The 13383-nt window shown below is 42.0% G+C and overlaps 1 protein-coding gene and 1 long non-coding RNA gene across 4 annotated transcripts in view; one reads left to right on the top strand and one right to left on the bottom strand.

Annotated features, from left to right (window-relative positions):
- LOC147033469 (semaphorin-3F-like) overlaps window positions 1–13383 on the top strand; it is a 154711-nt gene that overhangs the window by 102790 nt on the left and 38538 nt on the right. For all 3 annotated transcript variants that reach the window (XM_085871658.1, XM_085871659.1, XM_085871660.1), the window contains 2 exons: window positions 3430–3549; window positions 10707–10800. In XM_085871658.1, the coding sequence (XP_085727784.1) occupies window positions 3430–3549; window positions 10707–10800 (214 nt within the window). The remainder of the gene's footprint in view (window positions 1–3429; window positions 3550–10706; window positions 10801–13383) is intronic.
- LOC147033470 (uncharacterized) overlaps window positions 1–13383 on the bottom strand; it is a 30133-nt gene that overhangs the window by 6856 nt on the left and 9894 nt on the right. Inside the window, exon 2 of the long non-coding RNA XR_015055558.1 lies at window positions 12510–12610. This is a non-coding gene — a long non-coding RNA (uncharacterized LOC147033470). The remainder of the gene's footprint in view (window positions 1–12509; window positions 12611–13383) is intronic.

The raw sequence follows: 13383 nt of genomic DNA, 5'->3' as shown, positions 1-13383 counted from the left end.
TCTCTCTCTCTCTCTCTCTCTCTCTCTCTCTCTCTCTCTCTCTCTCTCTCTCTCTGTCTCTGTCTCTGTCTCTGTCTCTGTCTCTCTCTCTCTCTCTGTCTCTGTCTCTGTCTCTGTCTCTGTCTCTGTCTCTGTCTCTGTCTCTGTCTCTGTCTCTGTCTCTGTCTCTGTCTCTGTCTCTGTCTCTGTCTCTCTCTCTCTCTCGCTCTCTCCATTCTCTTGCTTTTGGTGTCCCAACGTGGCCCCACTCTCAGTTCATTGCTTTTTATGCCTCCACTGACGAAGTCGCCTCAGGCATTAAGTTTTCCGGTTGTCCGTCCCTCCGTCCGTATAGTACGTCCATGTTAATTTTCTCTGTTTTCTCTGCAACTTATTCGATTGAGGAAAAATTTTCACCATCGGTGCGACTACTCATGTGAAATGTTTTAATGCTAATTATGACATCATAGGTCATGTGGTATGGCAGCCATGCTGGAAAAAAGGAAAACTTTGGACCTCTGTATCGTTGAAACCGCTTCATGGGAAGAATTGAAACTTGGCACACAGCAATTACTCCTCATGGGGAATGGGTTTGATTATTTTTTTAATGATGTCATTGGTGCCTTCATTATGATGTCATAGTTGCATATGTGGAACGCCATATCTGATCAGCATGAAAATTTTTAGGTCTTCTAGGCTAAATTTTGTGGGGGGAAAATTGATGATGTCATCAGTCGTATTTTGGGAGAACGGCCGTGGTATGACAGCCATTTTTTTTAAAACGTAAAAACATTCAAAAATCTTCTCTGAAATGGCTGAACAGATCGAGGTGAAACTTTACAGTTATGATTGCCTATCCATGAGGAGCAAAAAGTTTCCACCTATGACGTCATAGGTCACATTGTTTGGCAGCTAAGATTATTTTGAAGAATAAACCTTTAAAAAAACTTCTTCTCCAGAACAGCTTTGCAGATCAATGGGAAACTTCACCCACAAGCATTGGAGATACTAGGGTGCTCATGAGTAATTAGTAGGTCACATGGTCTGACAACCATATTGGATTGAACGAAAATCTTTTTAAAATCCTTTCTTTTGAACCACTTCATCAATGGATGTGAGATATCACAATTATGATCTTGTAGTCATGTGGAATATATTTTAAATTTCATTCAGAATTATTTAATATTTTGAAAATTTCATCCAGTAAAAACACCAAAACGCAAATGTTCCCTTAGCGTCAAAGAAGAAGACCTCAGACTTTAGAAATAACTGATTGCAATTAGCAAAAGGAATAAAATGGAAACTGCCTGTTCCGGAACGTCTAGTTACCTGACTTTCTGATTCTACTTTTGGAATCCTTTTCTTCATTATAGAAAGTCAGCATTCGTGAAAATGAACGGGGCCACCAACACACCGGTAGACCACCGATGAATTGCACTGGAGTTCTATTTATAAACTCCTGAATTTTGAGGATTTGTTTTATGAAGTTTGTAGGAAGCACAGTTTCCTGTTTATGTTAGATTTAGCTCGGTGGAGGTTAGAATGACCCGAGCTCGTCGGCCTGGGTCACTCCGACAGCACTGTGCTGCAAAATATATAAAAAGAAAAGGCCCTACAGGAATATGAGTGGAACATGAAACCTTTTGAAATCAAACATAAATAACTATTATGTTAGTGATTCAGTTGTTTGTATCAGTGCGTGCCATTTGTCCTCCCTTGGTATGTACGTAGAAGTGTCCGGTATATGGAAACGCTGACGCCAAACGGCCGTGCGTGGAGCACAAACTCAGGAGGTTGGCTCCTTGTGCTCGAAACTGATTTTGTAAAACAGAATATGAATCTTGGAAAAAATATGTGTTTCTTGGGCATGAGAGAGGTGCTCGAGCACACCTTTAAGCTCTCGGCATGCCGAACATGATCGACAGCAAGGTACGCGTTGAAAAGATAAAAAAAAAACCTGCTTTGCCATCCATCATTTGAATAACACACAGATTATGAGATGAACAATATTTATCGATTGTTCAAACAAACATCCTCGTGGCTTGGAACTGCTCGTGTTCTACCAAACAACTTTTTTGATCTACGGTTCATTGTGCTCTTTGTATCGATTAGGAGGGCATCCCTGTTGCTCGCTCTGCAGTTGTGACCCTGAGCTGCTTGAGTCTGGGTTCAAATAACCAGAGAGAAGGATCAAAATATTCCATTGAAGGGGGGAAATTGAAGCAACTCCTTGCATCTCACATCATTCTTTTGAAGAGGTGTAAAGCCAGATCCCCACTCTCCAATAACTTAGGTGGAAACATTTTGCAGTAGCGTTTTGCTGGAGGACCATCCTTTGGCTGTGGGACATTCAGATTATGAACCCTCTGTATAGATCGATTGTAAGGTTGACATATTTGCCCTTTCAGGACCCTATCTGGCCTGGAACTGGCCTCGTGGCTTTATTAAGTTTCCAAAAGGAGAATCGATCAAGTATGTAAATTATGTACGCGTTCTCTTTCAGCTTGCGTGAGTCGTTTGTTTTGCAGTTCTGCTCAATATAAACAACCAGAGCTGCTTCTGTTTCTTTGTAAAATACATTTATTTCACATTCTTTGAATGCTTTCCCCGAGTGATGTCATAGTAACGATGAGGTGCAATATTTTGTTAATACAAGATCTTGACTCATGGGAGAATGGTGATGGAAGGTTGAAAAGGCAACAAACTGAGAGGGGGGGCAGTAGGGGCACAGTTGGACACAATGAGCAAGGGAATGAACACGAACAGGAGAGAGGGAGAGAGAGAGGAGAGTGAGAGGAAACATGGTAACCTGAAAATGAGAGGATTGAGTGGGGAAGGGTTAAACGGGGTGGAAAAGACCATGAGTAGGGATTGGGATGACATGCGTCGATGGTGATGCATGCTTGCTTGAAGCCATTGAGTGAAGAGTGTGATTGATCCGCCTCCAGAAGGCAGTTCCACAAACTAAAGAAAAGACGAGTTGTGTTGTGAACCTGGATTTTGGGAGTTGAATCGGGAGGGTGTTACTGGAAGAACGCGTGCAACCTGGAGGTGCCGAGGTGGCTCGGAGGGCTGAGAGAGCAGAGGCAGCACTCAATGTTAGAGAAGAGGCGTTTAATAAACAGAGGCAACCGACCTGCCTGTGATGTGAAAGCAACAGACCTTGTGCTTCGGTCTCGTCACATTTGATACCGATAATTTTGAGAGTTTTAGATTCCACAGAATCCAGGAGAAGCAGATGTGATGCCGGGGTCCCAACCCAGCCCATTTGAACTTCATAAATCAGTCTGCTATGCCATTGTCATATGAAGAAAGGACGTTTGTTTGACATTTTTGTTTTCATCAAGGTAAATGGCCACCTGCCTGGCCATTGTATTGAAGAAACGTTTGTATGATGAAACTTTTCCAATGTTATGTTTTTCACACTAACCCTCAAATTGTCATCCGCAGGGAGAATGTGGAAATTTTGTACGAGTGATCCAGCCGTACAACCGTACGCACTTGTACGTGTGCGGAAGCGGAGCTTATCACCCCGTGTGCACTTACGCCCTGATCGGAGCTCGAGCAAAGGTTTGCTGCTCAACCGCCATGTGTTCACTGTATACCACATTTCTCACTTTGCACTTGGATGGCATGACCTCAGCTCATCGCCACCCTTCCATAAATGCCTCCTGAGATCTCGTGAGATTATATTCAGATTGCTCGAGAAATTAGAGATCTTTTCTAAGGGTTATTGGTACATTGATGACCGGTGCAGCATTCCCCTTATGGAAAATTTTCATCCATCACTCTTGCACCATGCCTGGTGTTGTTTTAATGGTTATAGTGGTGGGCTTGGGGTCTAAGGATCCTGAGTTCAAATCCTGCTCGGCTGTTGAATTAATACCAGGTGGGGTTGACTCTGCCCGTCATCCTTCTGAGGTCGGCAAAAATGAGTGCCAGCTTGCTGGTATCCTGTGCTGGATACCATGGGACCCATCCAGGATTGTGCCCAATAGCCAAGGAGACTGCTTAGGCAACACCAACCCTCTGCACAGAGTATGGTCCCAATGGAGGGATGGATGGGAGCACAATTGTGCCATTGATGCAGTGCCCCCTGTAGGTTAGAGAAGGAAGTTGTAATTTGTTCAGGGTGCCGGCGATAACTCACCCACTCTCCATGAAGGACCCCAATGGGACCGTTAACGTCTACCTAATGCCGGCAGACGGAATGCCCAGTTTAACGTCCATTCGAGGGACGTCACACACGTTGATGCCTCGCCCTGAGAGACACCTGGATGGCAGTTTATAGCTCAAAGACAACTCAAAGGTGTGTGTGCATACCTCTTGGCTTTCCAGCACACACATACTAAGCTACCTCGAATGGCCACACGCACATGTTGTCTCCCTTTGTCACATGTTAACATCGACTCTGTCTTTGTCTTTGTTCTCCAAATAGCACTTGAACTTAGGTTAGCAGGAGGACCATTCAAGTTCCCTGATGAAATCCATTTTCAGAGTTGTGACACTTGGCCTGTGATGAATCGAATTAGCAGAAGCAGTGAGAATTTGCATTAATCTACGGCCGTTGATCATTGCAATACATTGGTGCATCAACCCGACGCCACCACACATGACAACCATACACACACTCCCTTGTGTAGTCCATTCGGGTGAGAGCAGATTCACTCTCTATTTATTTCCAACCATTTTTCCTTTTTGTTATCGAGGTTAATAGTTGGGAAAGTTTAAGTGATTTGTCAGGCCGAAGATGTTGATGGCGTGGTTGCTTCCGTCCAGCTTTCAGTAATATTTTTGTTGCTTTTTGATGATCTTAGCTTTTTGCAAAATCGCTGGACCCATCCACATATTACGTACACACTATCAGAGATGGTTTGTTGGCAAGGAAAGTAGAAAGGAAGTTGGTAGGACACTGTAGGAATTTGAAGTTGAGGGAGTGTGATTGGGAGGGAGCCAACAATTCCACAAATGTCTTGTCCATCAATTGACTGTGAAGTTCCGTCATCGATTTGCTTCAGCCAGTCGTGGACAAGATAGAGCTGCCTCCTCAACATGATATCCAGAAATCCGATGAGGTCTCATTTGTTACTGGTAGTTGGGTTTCGTTATCTAGAATGTAAGGTGAAAAAACTGACAATGATCAATTGCAGTGGTTCCCAAATGTGTGCGAAGCAAAAAGAGTGTTTTAAGCACTTGCTTCACATCTGTCCATCTGTCTTTCTGTCGACAAACGTCAGTTTGTGATTTGAGGAACAACTGCATTTCAATTCGATGTTAAATTCTGAACACGAATCGGAAAAGGTCAACAACTTGCCAAGTCTCTAAAATCCTCAATTTTCATCCGATTGACTTGAAATTTTAAAAGGATTTATATTGGCCAAATATCAGGTCAAGTAATTCAACCACCTATTATTTTTGAGGTCACCATACGTGAAAAGGTCAACATAGGCCGAATTTCTAAAATTCTCAATTTTAATCCGATTAACTTGAAATTTGAAGACCATTTGCACATCAGGTCACTGGATTCAACCACCTATTAATTTTTAAGGTCAATATTGGTGAAAAGGTAAACATAAGCCAAAATGTCAACATTGGCTAAATTTCTAAAAATTGTTTCTAAAATTGTCAATTTTCATCCAAATGACTTGAAATTTGAAGACCATTTGCATATCACCTTGTTGAATTCAAGCACCAATTATTTTTGAGGTCAACTTTGGTCAAAAGGTCAACACAGGCTTAGTTTATAAAAATGATAGATAGCCAAAAACTATGTGTGTGTGTGTGTGTGTGTGTGTGTGTGTGTGTGTGTGTGTGTGTGTGTGTGTGTGTGTGTGTGTGTGTGTGTGTGTGTGTGTGTGTGTGTGTATATATATATATATATATATATATATATATATATATATATATATATATATATATATATATATATATATATATATATATATATATATATGTATATATATATATATATATATATATATATGTATATGTATATATATATATATATATATATATATATATATATATATATATATATATATATATATATATATATATATATATATATATATATATATATATATATATATATATATATATATATATATATATATATATATATATATATATATATGTATATATATATATATATATATATATGTATATATATATATATATATATATATATATATATATATATATATATATATATATATATATATATATATATATATATATATATATATATATATATATATATATATATATATATATATATATATATATATATATGTATATATATGTATATGTATATGTATATGTATATGTATATGTATATGTATATATATATATATATATATATATATATATATATATATATATATATATATATATATATATGTATATATATGCATATATACTATCCCTGTGTCATAAGAGGCGACCAGGGTTGCGTCAGGAAGGGCATCCGGTGTAAAACATGTGCCAAATCTCTATGCGGATCATACGTATGATCCGCTGTGGCGACCCCTAACGGGAGCAGCCGAAAGAAGAAGAAGATATATGCATATATACATGCTGTATATATCACTATATCTCAAAAAGTTATGGACGAGTTATGACAAAACAATGTGGATGAATTGGATTTCGGTTCAGATCCAGCCCATCAGTGGGATACAAAACTAAACTGTTCAGTCTGGCAGAGGTATGCACTTTACTCAGTGCCTTCCTATTTTGTGCTGTTTGGCCAAGTGTCACTCTATGAGTGATTTTTCATCTGTTTGTTTGTTTGTTTGTCTGTCTGTCTGTCTGTTTGTTTTTTGTTTTTTTTTCATACAGAACTTTCGCGATTTTCTCCACAACCGCTTGTCGGATTGAGACAAAATTTCACCATTGGAGCGACTTGTCATATCCAATTTTTAGCCGCATCACGTGGTGAACACTGGCTCTAAGAGAGCTCCGTGTTGTTGTTCTTCTTCTTCTTCTTGTACTTCTTCTTCTTCTTCTTCTGGTGAAGACAAAACCTTTAGGACGCGGCTCTTGGACACATTTGTCCTTGTAATTTAAAATTATGACGTTATCGGTCACGTGGTTTGGCAGCAATGTTGGAAAAACGGAAAAACTTTGGATCTCTGTTTCTCTGAAACCGCAATAAGGGGAAAAAATAGAAAAAAATTGAAACTTGGCACATGGCAAGTCATCCTCATGGGGAATATGTGTGATTTTTTTAATGACATCACAGGTACCTTCACGATGACGTCATAATTGCATCTGTATAACGCTACATTTGACCAGTCGGAAAATTTTTGAGGGTCATCTCAGGATAAAATGGTCCAAAGAATAAATACGGATGATGTCATCGGTCACGCGATTTGGCAGCCAGATTGTTTTTATATACGAGGTGTGTTCGAAAAGTATCCAACCTTAATTTTTCGTGCGTAAACAAATGAAGCTAGGGAGGTGTGGTTTGGTGAATGTATGTAGGTGATCCTAATCCGTATGCGTGAATATTTTCCCGCCTGCAGAATCTGTCAGTCGCCGACAGACCGCCGATGAGTGAGGAAGTGTAAGTGAGCGCCGTCGGATTTTCGTTTTTGACAAAATGACGGATCACTGTGGTCTCATCACCAGTGATCACTGTGTTGAAGAAGTTGGGATCGCTGTTCACAGTCTCCAGCATGTCCTGTGCGATCTCCAAACGGAGTTGCTTCTGCTCGATCGTAAGCAGCTTTGGCACGAACTTCGCTGAGATTCTCCTTAAGCCCAAATCCTCAGTCACAATGGAATGAATGGATCCAATGCTGACGCCCGCCTCGTCTGCAAGTTCTCTGATCGTGATTCGACGATCCTGCATCAGCAGGGTCCTCACTTGGTCAATGACGATCTCATTTCGGGATGTTGAGGGCCTACCAGAACGTGCTTCACTTTCCACTGATGTGCGACCATCTTTGAAGCGGTTGTACCACTCTTTTATCTGTGTGGTGTCCATTGCTTCGTTCCCGAAGGCCTGTTGAATCTTGCGGATCGTTTCCACTTGGGAATCGCCAAGCTTTACACAAAATTTGATGCAGTAGCGTTGTTCAAGTTTTTCCGTAATTTTGTCAAAAACGAAAATCCGACGGCGCTCGCTCACACTTCCTCACTCATCGGCGGTCTGTCGGCGACCGACAGCTTCTGCAGGCGGGAAAATATTCACGCATACGGATTAGGATCGCCTACATACGTGGACCAAACCACCCTCACTAGCTTCATTTGTTTACGAACAAAAAATTAAGGTTGGATACTTTTTGAACACACCTCGTATATATACCTTCAAAAATCTTCTCAGGAACGGCTGGACAGATCTAGGGGAAACTTCACACAAATGTTCCCCAAGCCTTGGGGTTACCAGGGTATTCATGAATAATTGTTAAGTCACATTGTCAGGCAGCCATTTTGGATTGAGTGAAAAATCTTCAAAAAAATTATTTCTTTCGAATCGCTTAATCAATTGACGTGAAACTTCAATTTTATGATCGAGTCGTTATAAAGTGGCAGTTCTAATTATGCCTATTCTAATTTACATGACACACCAGTACACAAACACCACGAAAAATACAATACACAAACACTACACAAACGCAACACAAAGCATGTCCTGGCGAGGGTCTGAAATGTCTGATGGCTCTTTTTCTTGTTGTAATTTTTGTGCAATTTAAGCAGGGAAATGAAAGACAAAACTAATCTGTGGTTTACTTAAATCCTGAAATACGTTAGATGTGTTTACGTTGTGTTCCAACGGCCTACGGTTCATCCTGGGTGCAGCGTTCCCCTCGTAAACTGGCTGCGACCACACTCCGGTCATTTGGCCTCGGCCAAGGGGTGGCCGAGCAATGCTTGTAACAGGACCATCGTCAACACATTTGGGCACTTACATGTGGACAAGCAAGGCAAAATGGCGAGCGCCTGTGAGGATAATCTCGCTTGGCCTGGCTCGGCTCGGCCAAAATGAGCAATACATGCATGCGGATGTGCGGTGGAAGCTGTGAGTTCTGACACATTAAGGTTACATCCTTGTGCTGTGCTGTGCACTTTATGTACACATTAATTTAGTCATAATTTCAGGGCTATAAAAGCCAAACTGTTCTGCTCTCTCGTTTCCGAGCATTTTTTTTTTCGCTTGCGGAGATGATCAAGAAGCTTCTCCGAAACGTTTTGAATCGCAATCTCCATATCTAGGTATTGTTCTTGACAATACAAATTGCTTAACATTTCGCCTTTTCAACGGAGCTTTGCATTTACCAGAAACATTAAATAGATTGTTTATAAGCACCGGTATTAGGTCATGCATTTGTCTTTATTGTCCGCACCTGCTCGTCCAATGCAACCGCCGCAGTTGCAGGACTTGGCCGCGGTTGCTTACGACGGGTTCACAACCAATGAAGTTACGTGCAAATTGAAGTTAACACGGCGGATGCAATTTTCACGTGGTAATGGCGCTGCACTCTCGTCGTGGTTGCTGAACGGCACAACGTGGTGCAAATTTGCTGCAGAACATAGAGCAGTGAATGACGGCTTTGATTGTGCATGGAAGTAAGAAGCACATGTTCAGCTGAATTGTCGGCGAATCACCTTGGAACACACTTTCCGCTTTCATTCTTGAGCATTTCTTCTTTACGCATCGGGCGGTCGCATAATGGTGGACGGTCTTCATGGGTTTCTGACCTTCTGACACAAGCTGATGCATACATTATGGCCAGACCCTCCCAGCTGTCCCTAAAATGCCGCTGTGCTTATACCCAAGCCCTAATAAAAGCAAAACTAGAAGGGCATCACAAATATTGTGATTGTTAGATGTTTTTCCTCATTACCATAATGGTTCAAACATTTATATTGTGCCTCCTCTTGAGCCTCCAATTTCACAACTACTCTTTTCAAGATGCTAATAGTTCTACCAATAATCGTTTCCTTATTTCTCTGTCACTGGATAGTTTGGGAGGGTCGAGTACAACATAGTCAGGTCAGTACCACCTTGTATATGAGTTCACTTTACTCTAAATGCCTGGTGTTGGCATAATGTTCGGGTGGCCGGCTTCGGTTCCTGCTTGGCTGTTGAATTAATACCAGGTAGGGGTTGATTCAGCCTGTCATCCTTCTGAGGTCTGCAAAATGAGTACCAACTTACTGGGATGATTGAGCCATTCGAGTGTCCTGCGTCAGAGTCGTGACCTGTCCAGGATTGTGCCCGATAGCCCAGGAGACTGCTTCGGCAGCACCAATGCCTTGTACAGAGTATGGTCCCAATGGATGGATGGATGGACTTTACTCTATGCCCTGAAGATTATTGAAAACAGACTGACGTGATAGTTCAGAAATTGCACGCACATTTGAGTTGCCTTGTTTGGGTTTGATTTTTCAACCCCACAATAAACTGTCCTCCTGGTGCTTCCCAGGTAGGTTGGTTGAAAGCAGTCATATGAGAGTCTTGTCTGCTAGCATGATTTGTTTACGGACATTGACGATTCAACAGTGCCTTCACGAGGCGCAGCTGCCCATCAGTGATGATGCAACTGGCTGGTCGGATCCATAATTGATTCGCGATGCAATATGCTTTCACTTGAATAAAAAAGAAAGAAAAACAGATGGAGTGTCCAGCAGTATGCAACGTCATGAAACCTCTATAACCCCCCCCCCCCCCGAATAAGAAACATGCCAAGTCTGCTTCTCTGTCTTACTCCCTCCCTCCCCAGGACCACGTCCTCCAGTTGACCTCAGAAACATGGGAGTCCGGAAAGGGCAAGTGCTCTTACAGCCCCAAGCTCGACAGCATCTCGCTGATGCTACGTATGTATATGACTTGAGTGAAACACTGATAATTCTTCCGTAAACGAGTTGGGTCCACATGGGTCAGGGCTAGAGATGAGAAAGATTCGTACACGGGACAGATCTAGATCTCAGGCACACTACTTAGGGACATTATACGCTCAGACAGCTCAGTCGGTGTGTATAGTTGAGCTGAAGGAAGATGAATTTCAAAATGAACTCAAGCGAATGAGATGGGTTGAGGGTTGATGGAAAAATGTAAAGAACCAGCAAGTAAGAGCAGCGCTGTTCCCACAATGCTGCTCGCTTACATAAACAGGCCATGGTACTAGACTCGGTGGCATAATGGTTAGAACATGCACTCTGAATTTGGGAGGTTGGTGGTTGAGACATCATCTAATTCATACAAAAGACTCTTTAAAAAAAATAAAAAAAAAAATCGTACATGCTGAATCCTTGCTTGACACTTGGCATTTAAAAGGAGAGAGCACGGACAAACAAGCTGGGAAGGCATTGCCAAACCACCCAGTAATAACCCTCGTCAAGAAACTGCTTCGGCAGCACCAACGCTCTGTAAGGAGCACCGTACATCAAAAACATTCAGAAACGGAGATTTTCAGCTTATTGTCATTGGAAATGACATCTGCTGTCACTCATTGTTTTGATGAATGCCCGCGCCGATGCCAGTTATGTCCGACGCTTGCCGAGAGGGCGGCACAGAGGGAACATCTCTCTGGTTTAGGAGACAATCATGAGATTGTCTCCTAAACAAATCATGAGATTGTCTCCTAGACAATGTTTAGGAGACAAAAACCCTAACAGCCTGCACTTCAAGGAACATCCTGTGCTGTGACTGCGCCTATGGACAAAGGATATCTGCAAGCTGTATTCACAGGCTGCGTCACAAACGGCTTGTTATTCCTGTGGCTTGGATCGCACGTCGTGCCTTTTTCGAGTGAGCGTTTTGAGCAAGATCGGGCCGCAAAGAACCAGGGGCATTGGCTGATTGGAATATGAAATTCTGGCTTCATTTCCAACCGCCTTTCCAACCTGAATTTTGCTCAGAACACTGTTAATGGTGTTCAGGTGTTTACTGGAACACGATCGATGGGTCTGCCATCTTCTGGAAGGACGTTGAGCCAGGTGTCCCATCTGCGGACATTCACTTTTTATTTTATTATTATTATTTTTTTGTGTACCTTGTCGAGGCTCGTATGAGAGCGAACACACAACGCACAGCAAGGGGGGGAGCATGAGACAAGAGGGGCGGGAGTGGGACATGTGAGATCCCACGGTGTCTTTAGAAAAGAGTAGGCCATTCTGTGTGCCGGTACCCGAGCTGAAATCGAAAGGTATTTTGAAAGGAAGATGTTAATGGTGTTCGGTTGTTTCTCGACAGAAATGTCCCGTACCTTTTCGAGCCATTTCATCGTATCATATTCCTGGCTGGGTCGTTCTTGACATCGGGCGTTTGGTTTGCCTTTCTACGGGATGTGCATTCAAACCAACCGGATATAACCAGCATCCTATGAGACACTTCTGAAACTAGAAGGGCACTCATTGATTTGATGTGACGCCCTGCATTGAGGGTATGGTGTCACATCAAATAAATTGGTCCGCCGTCCTTGGAAGGTGGCCTTGAGGCCGTTTGTCTCGTGTGCCAGCATTGGCTGGCGGGTGTATGCAAGAACCCACAATACCTTTTGAAATAAATAAATAAAAGTTCTTACTGTCAGTCAGAGGAGGCACTGCATTGGCATCGTTTCCACATTTCCACAAATGATGAAAGTAGCAGCTCGGTGCTTGCTCGGACGAAAGCTCTCGATGACACCTACGAGCATACATGGAATGTACAGTTCACCAACACTTTGTGATATACATGTATTGCAAGGACCTCAGTTGACAATATCAAATGGTTTTGAACCTGGGATCTCTTATTGTTGTGATAGTTTCCCGTTTTACCTTGACCTTACGTCGGACGTTGGGTGGTTGCAGGGTCAGGTAAACCTGTTGGTGCCCACCTACAGCACTTTTGGGCTTAAATTTCTGAACAGTCAGGGGATTTAATCGAACACCAGTGAGGACTATGCAACAATGTTTTACCCACTCAACCGAGGTTGGTGGTTGTTGTGGTAGTTGCCATTGTAGCGATGAGCAACAATTTTTCCTTTGCAAGGTATTCTCCGTTTAACGGAGTTAAAAACGACGATTTATATGTTGCTACCTGATTGGTAAGTACCGATAATTACCTTGTCGTGGTATCTATTGTCTGTGTTCGTAGAGAATGGGTTTGGTTACTGTTGATGTCTCATTGTCTGCTGTGTTCAGTAGAATGAGGACGTTTGGTACTCTACATCGATTGCGGTATCAAACTGAGCATATCTGGATTTGAGAATGATTATTTAATTTGGAATTAAGACATAGTTTGTCTAAGATTGATTTTGTGGATGTAGTGCAACTCGTTTGCTACTTTGACAGAAACATGAAGTCGTTCCTCCTACTGTATTTGGATGTGAATCTTGGAAAATTTCCAAAGAAATTACGTCCAAACTGGAGTCTTTCATCTTCAACAGCCATGAGAAGATCTTGAGAATCTTCTGGCCT

The sequence above is a fragment of the Eptatretus burgeri genome, chromosome 2 (genome assembly GCF_056783735.1).
Source record: "Eptatretus burgeri isolate ZD-2024b chromosome 2, Ebu_testis_v1, whole genome shotgun sequence".
NCBI classification, from domain to species: Eukaryota; Metazoa; Chordata; class Myxini; order Myxiniformes; family Myxinidae; genus Eptatretus; species Eptatretus burgeri.
This window is presented reverse-complemented; position numbering and strand designations above follow the sequence as displayed.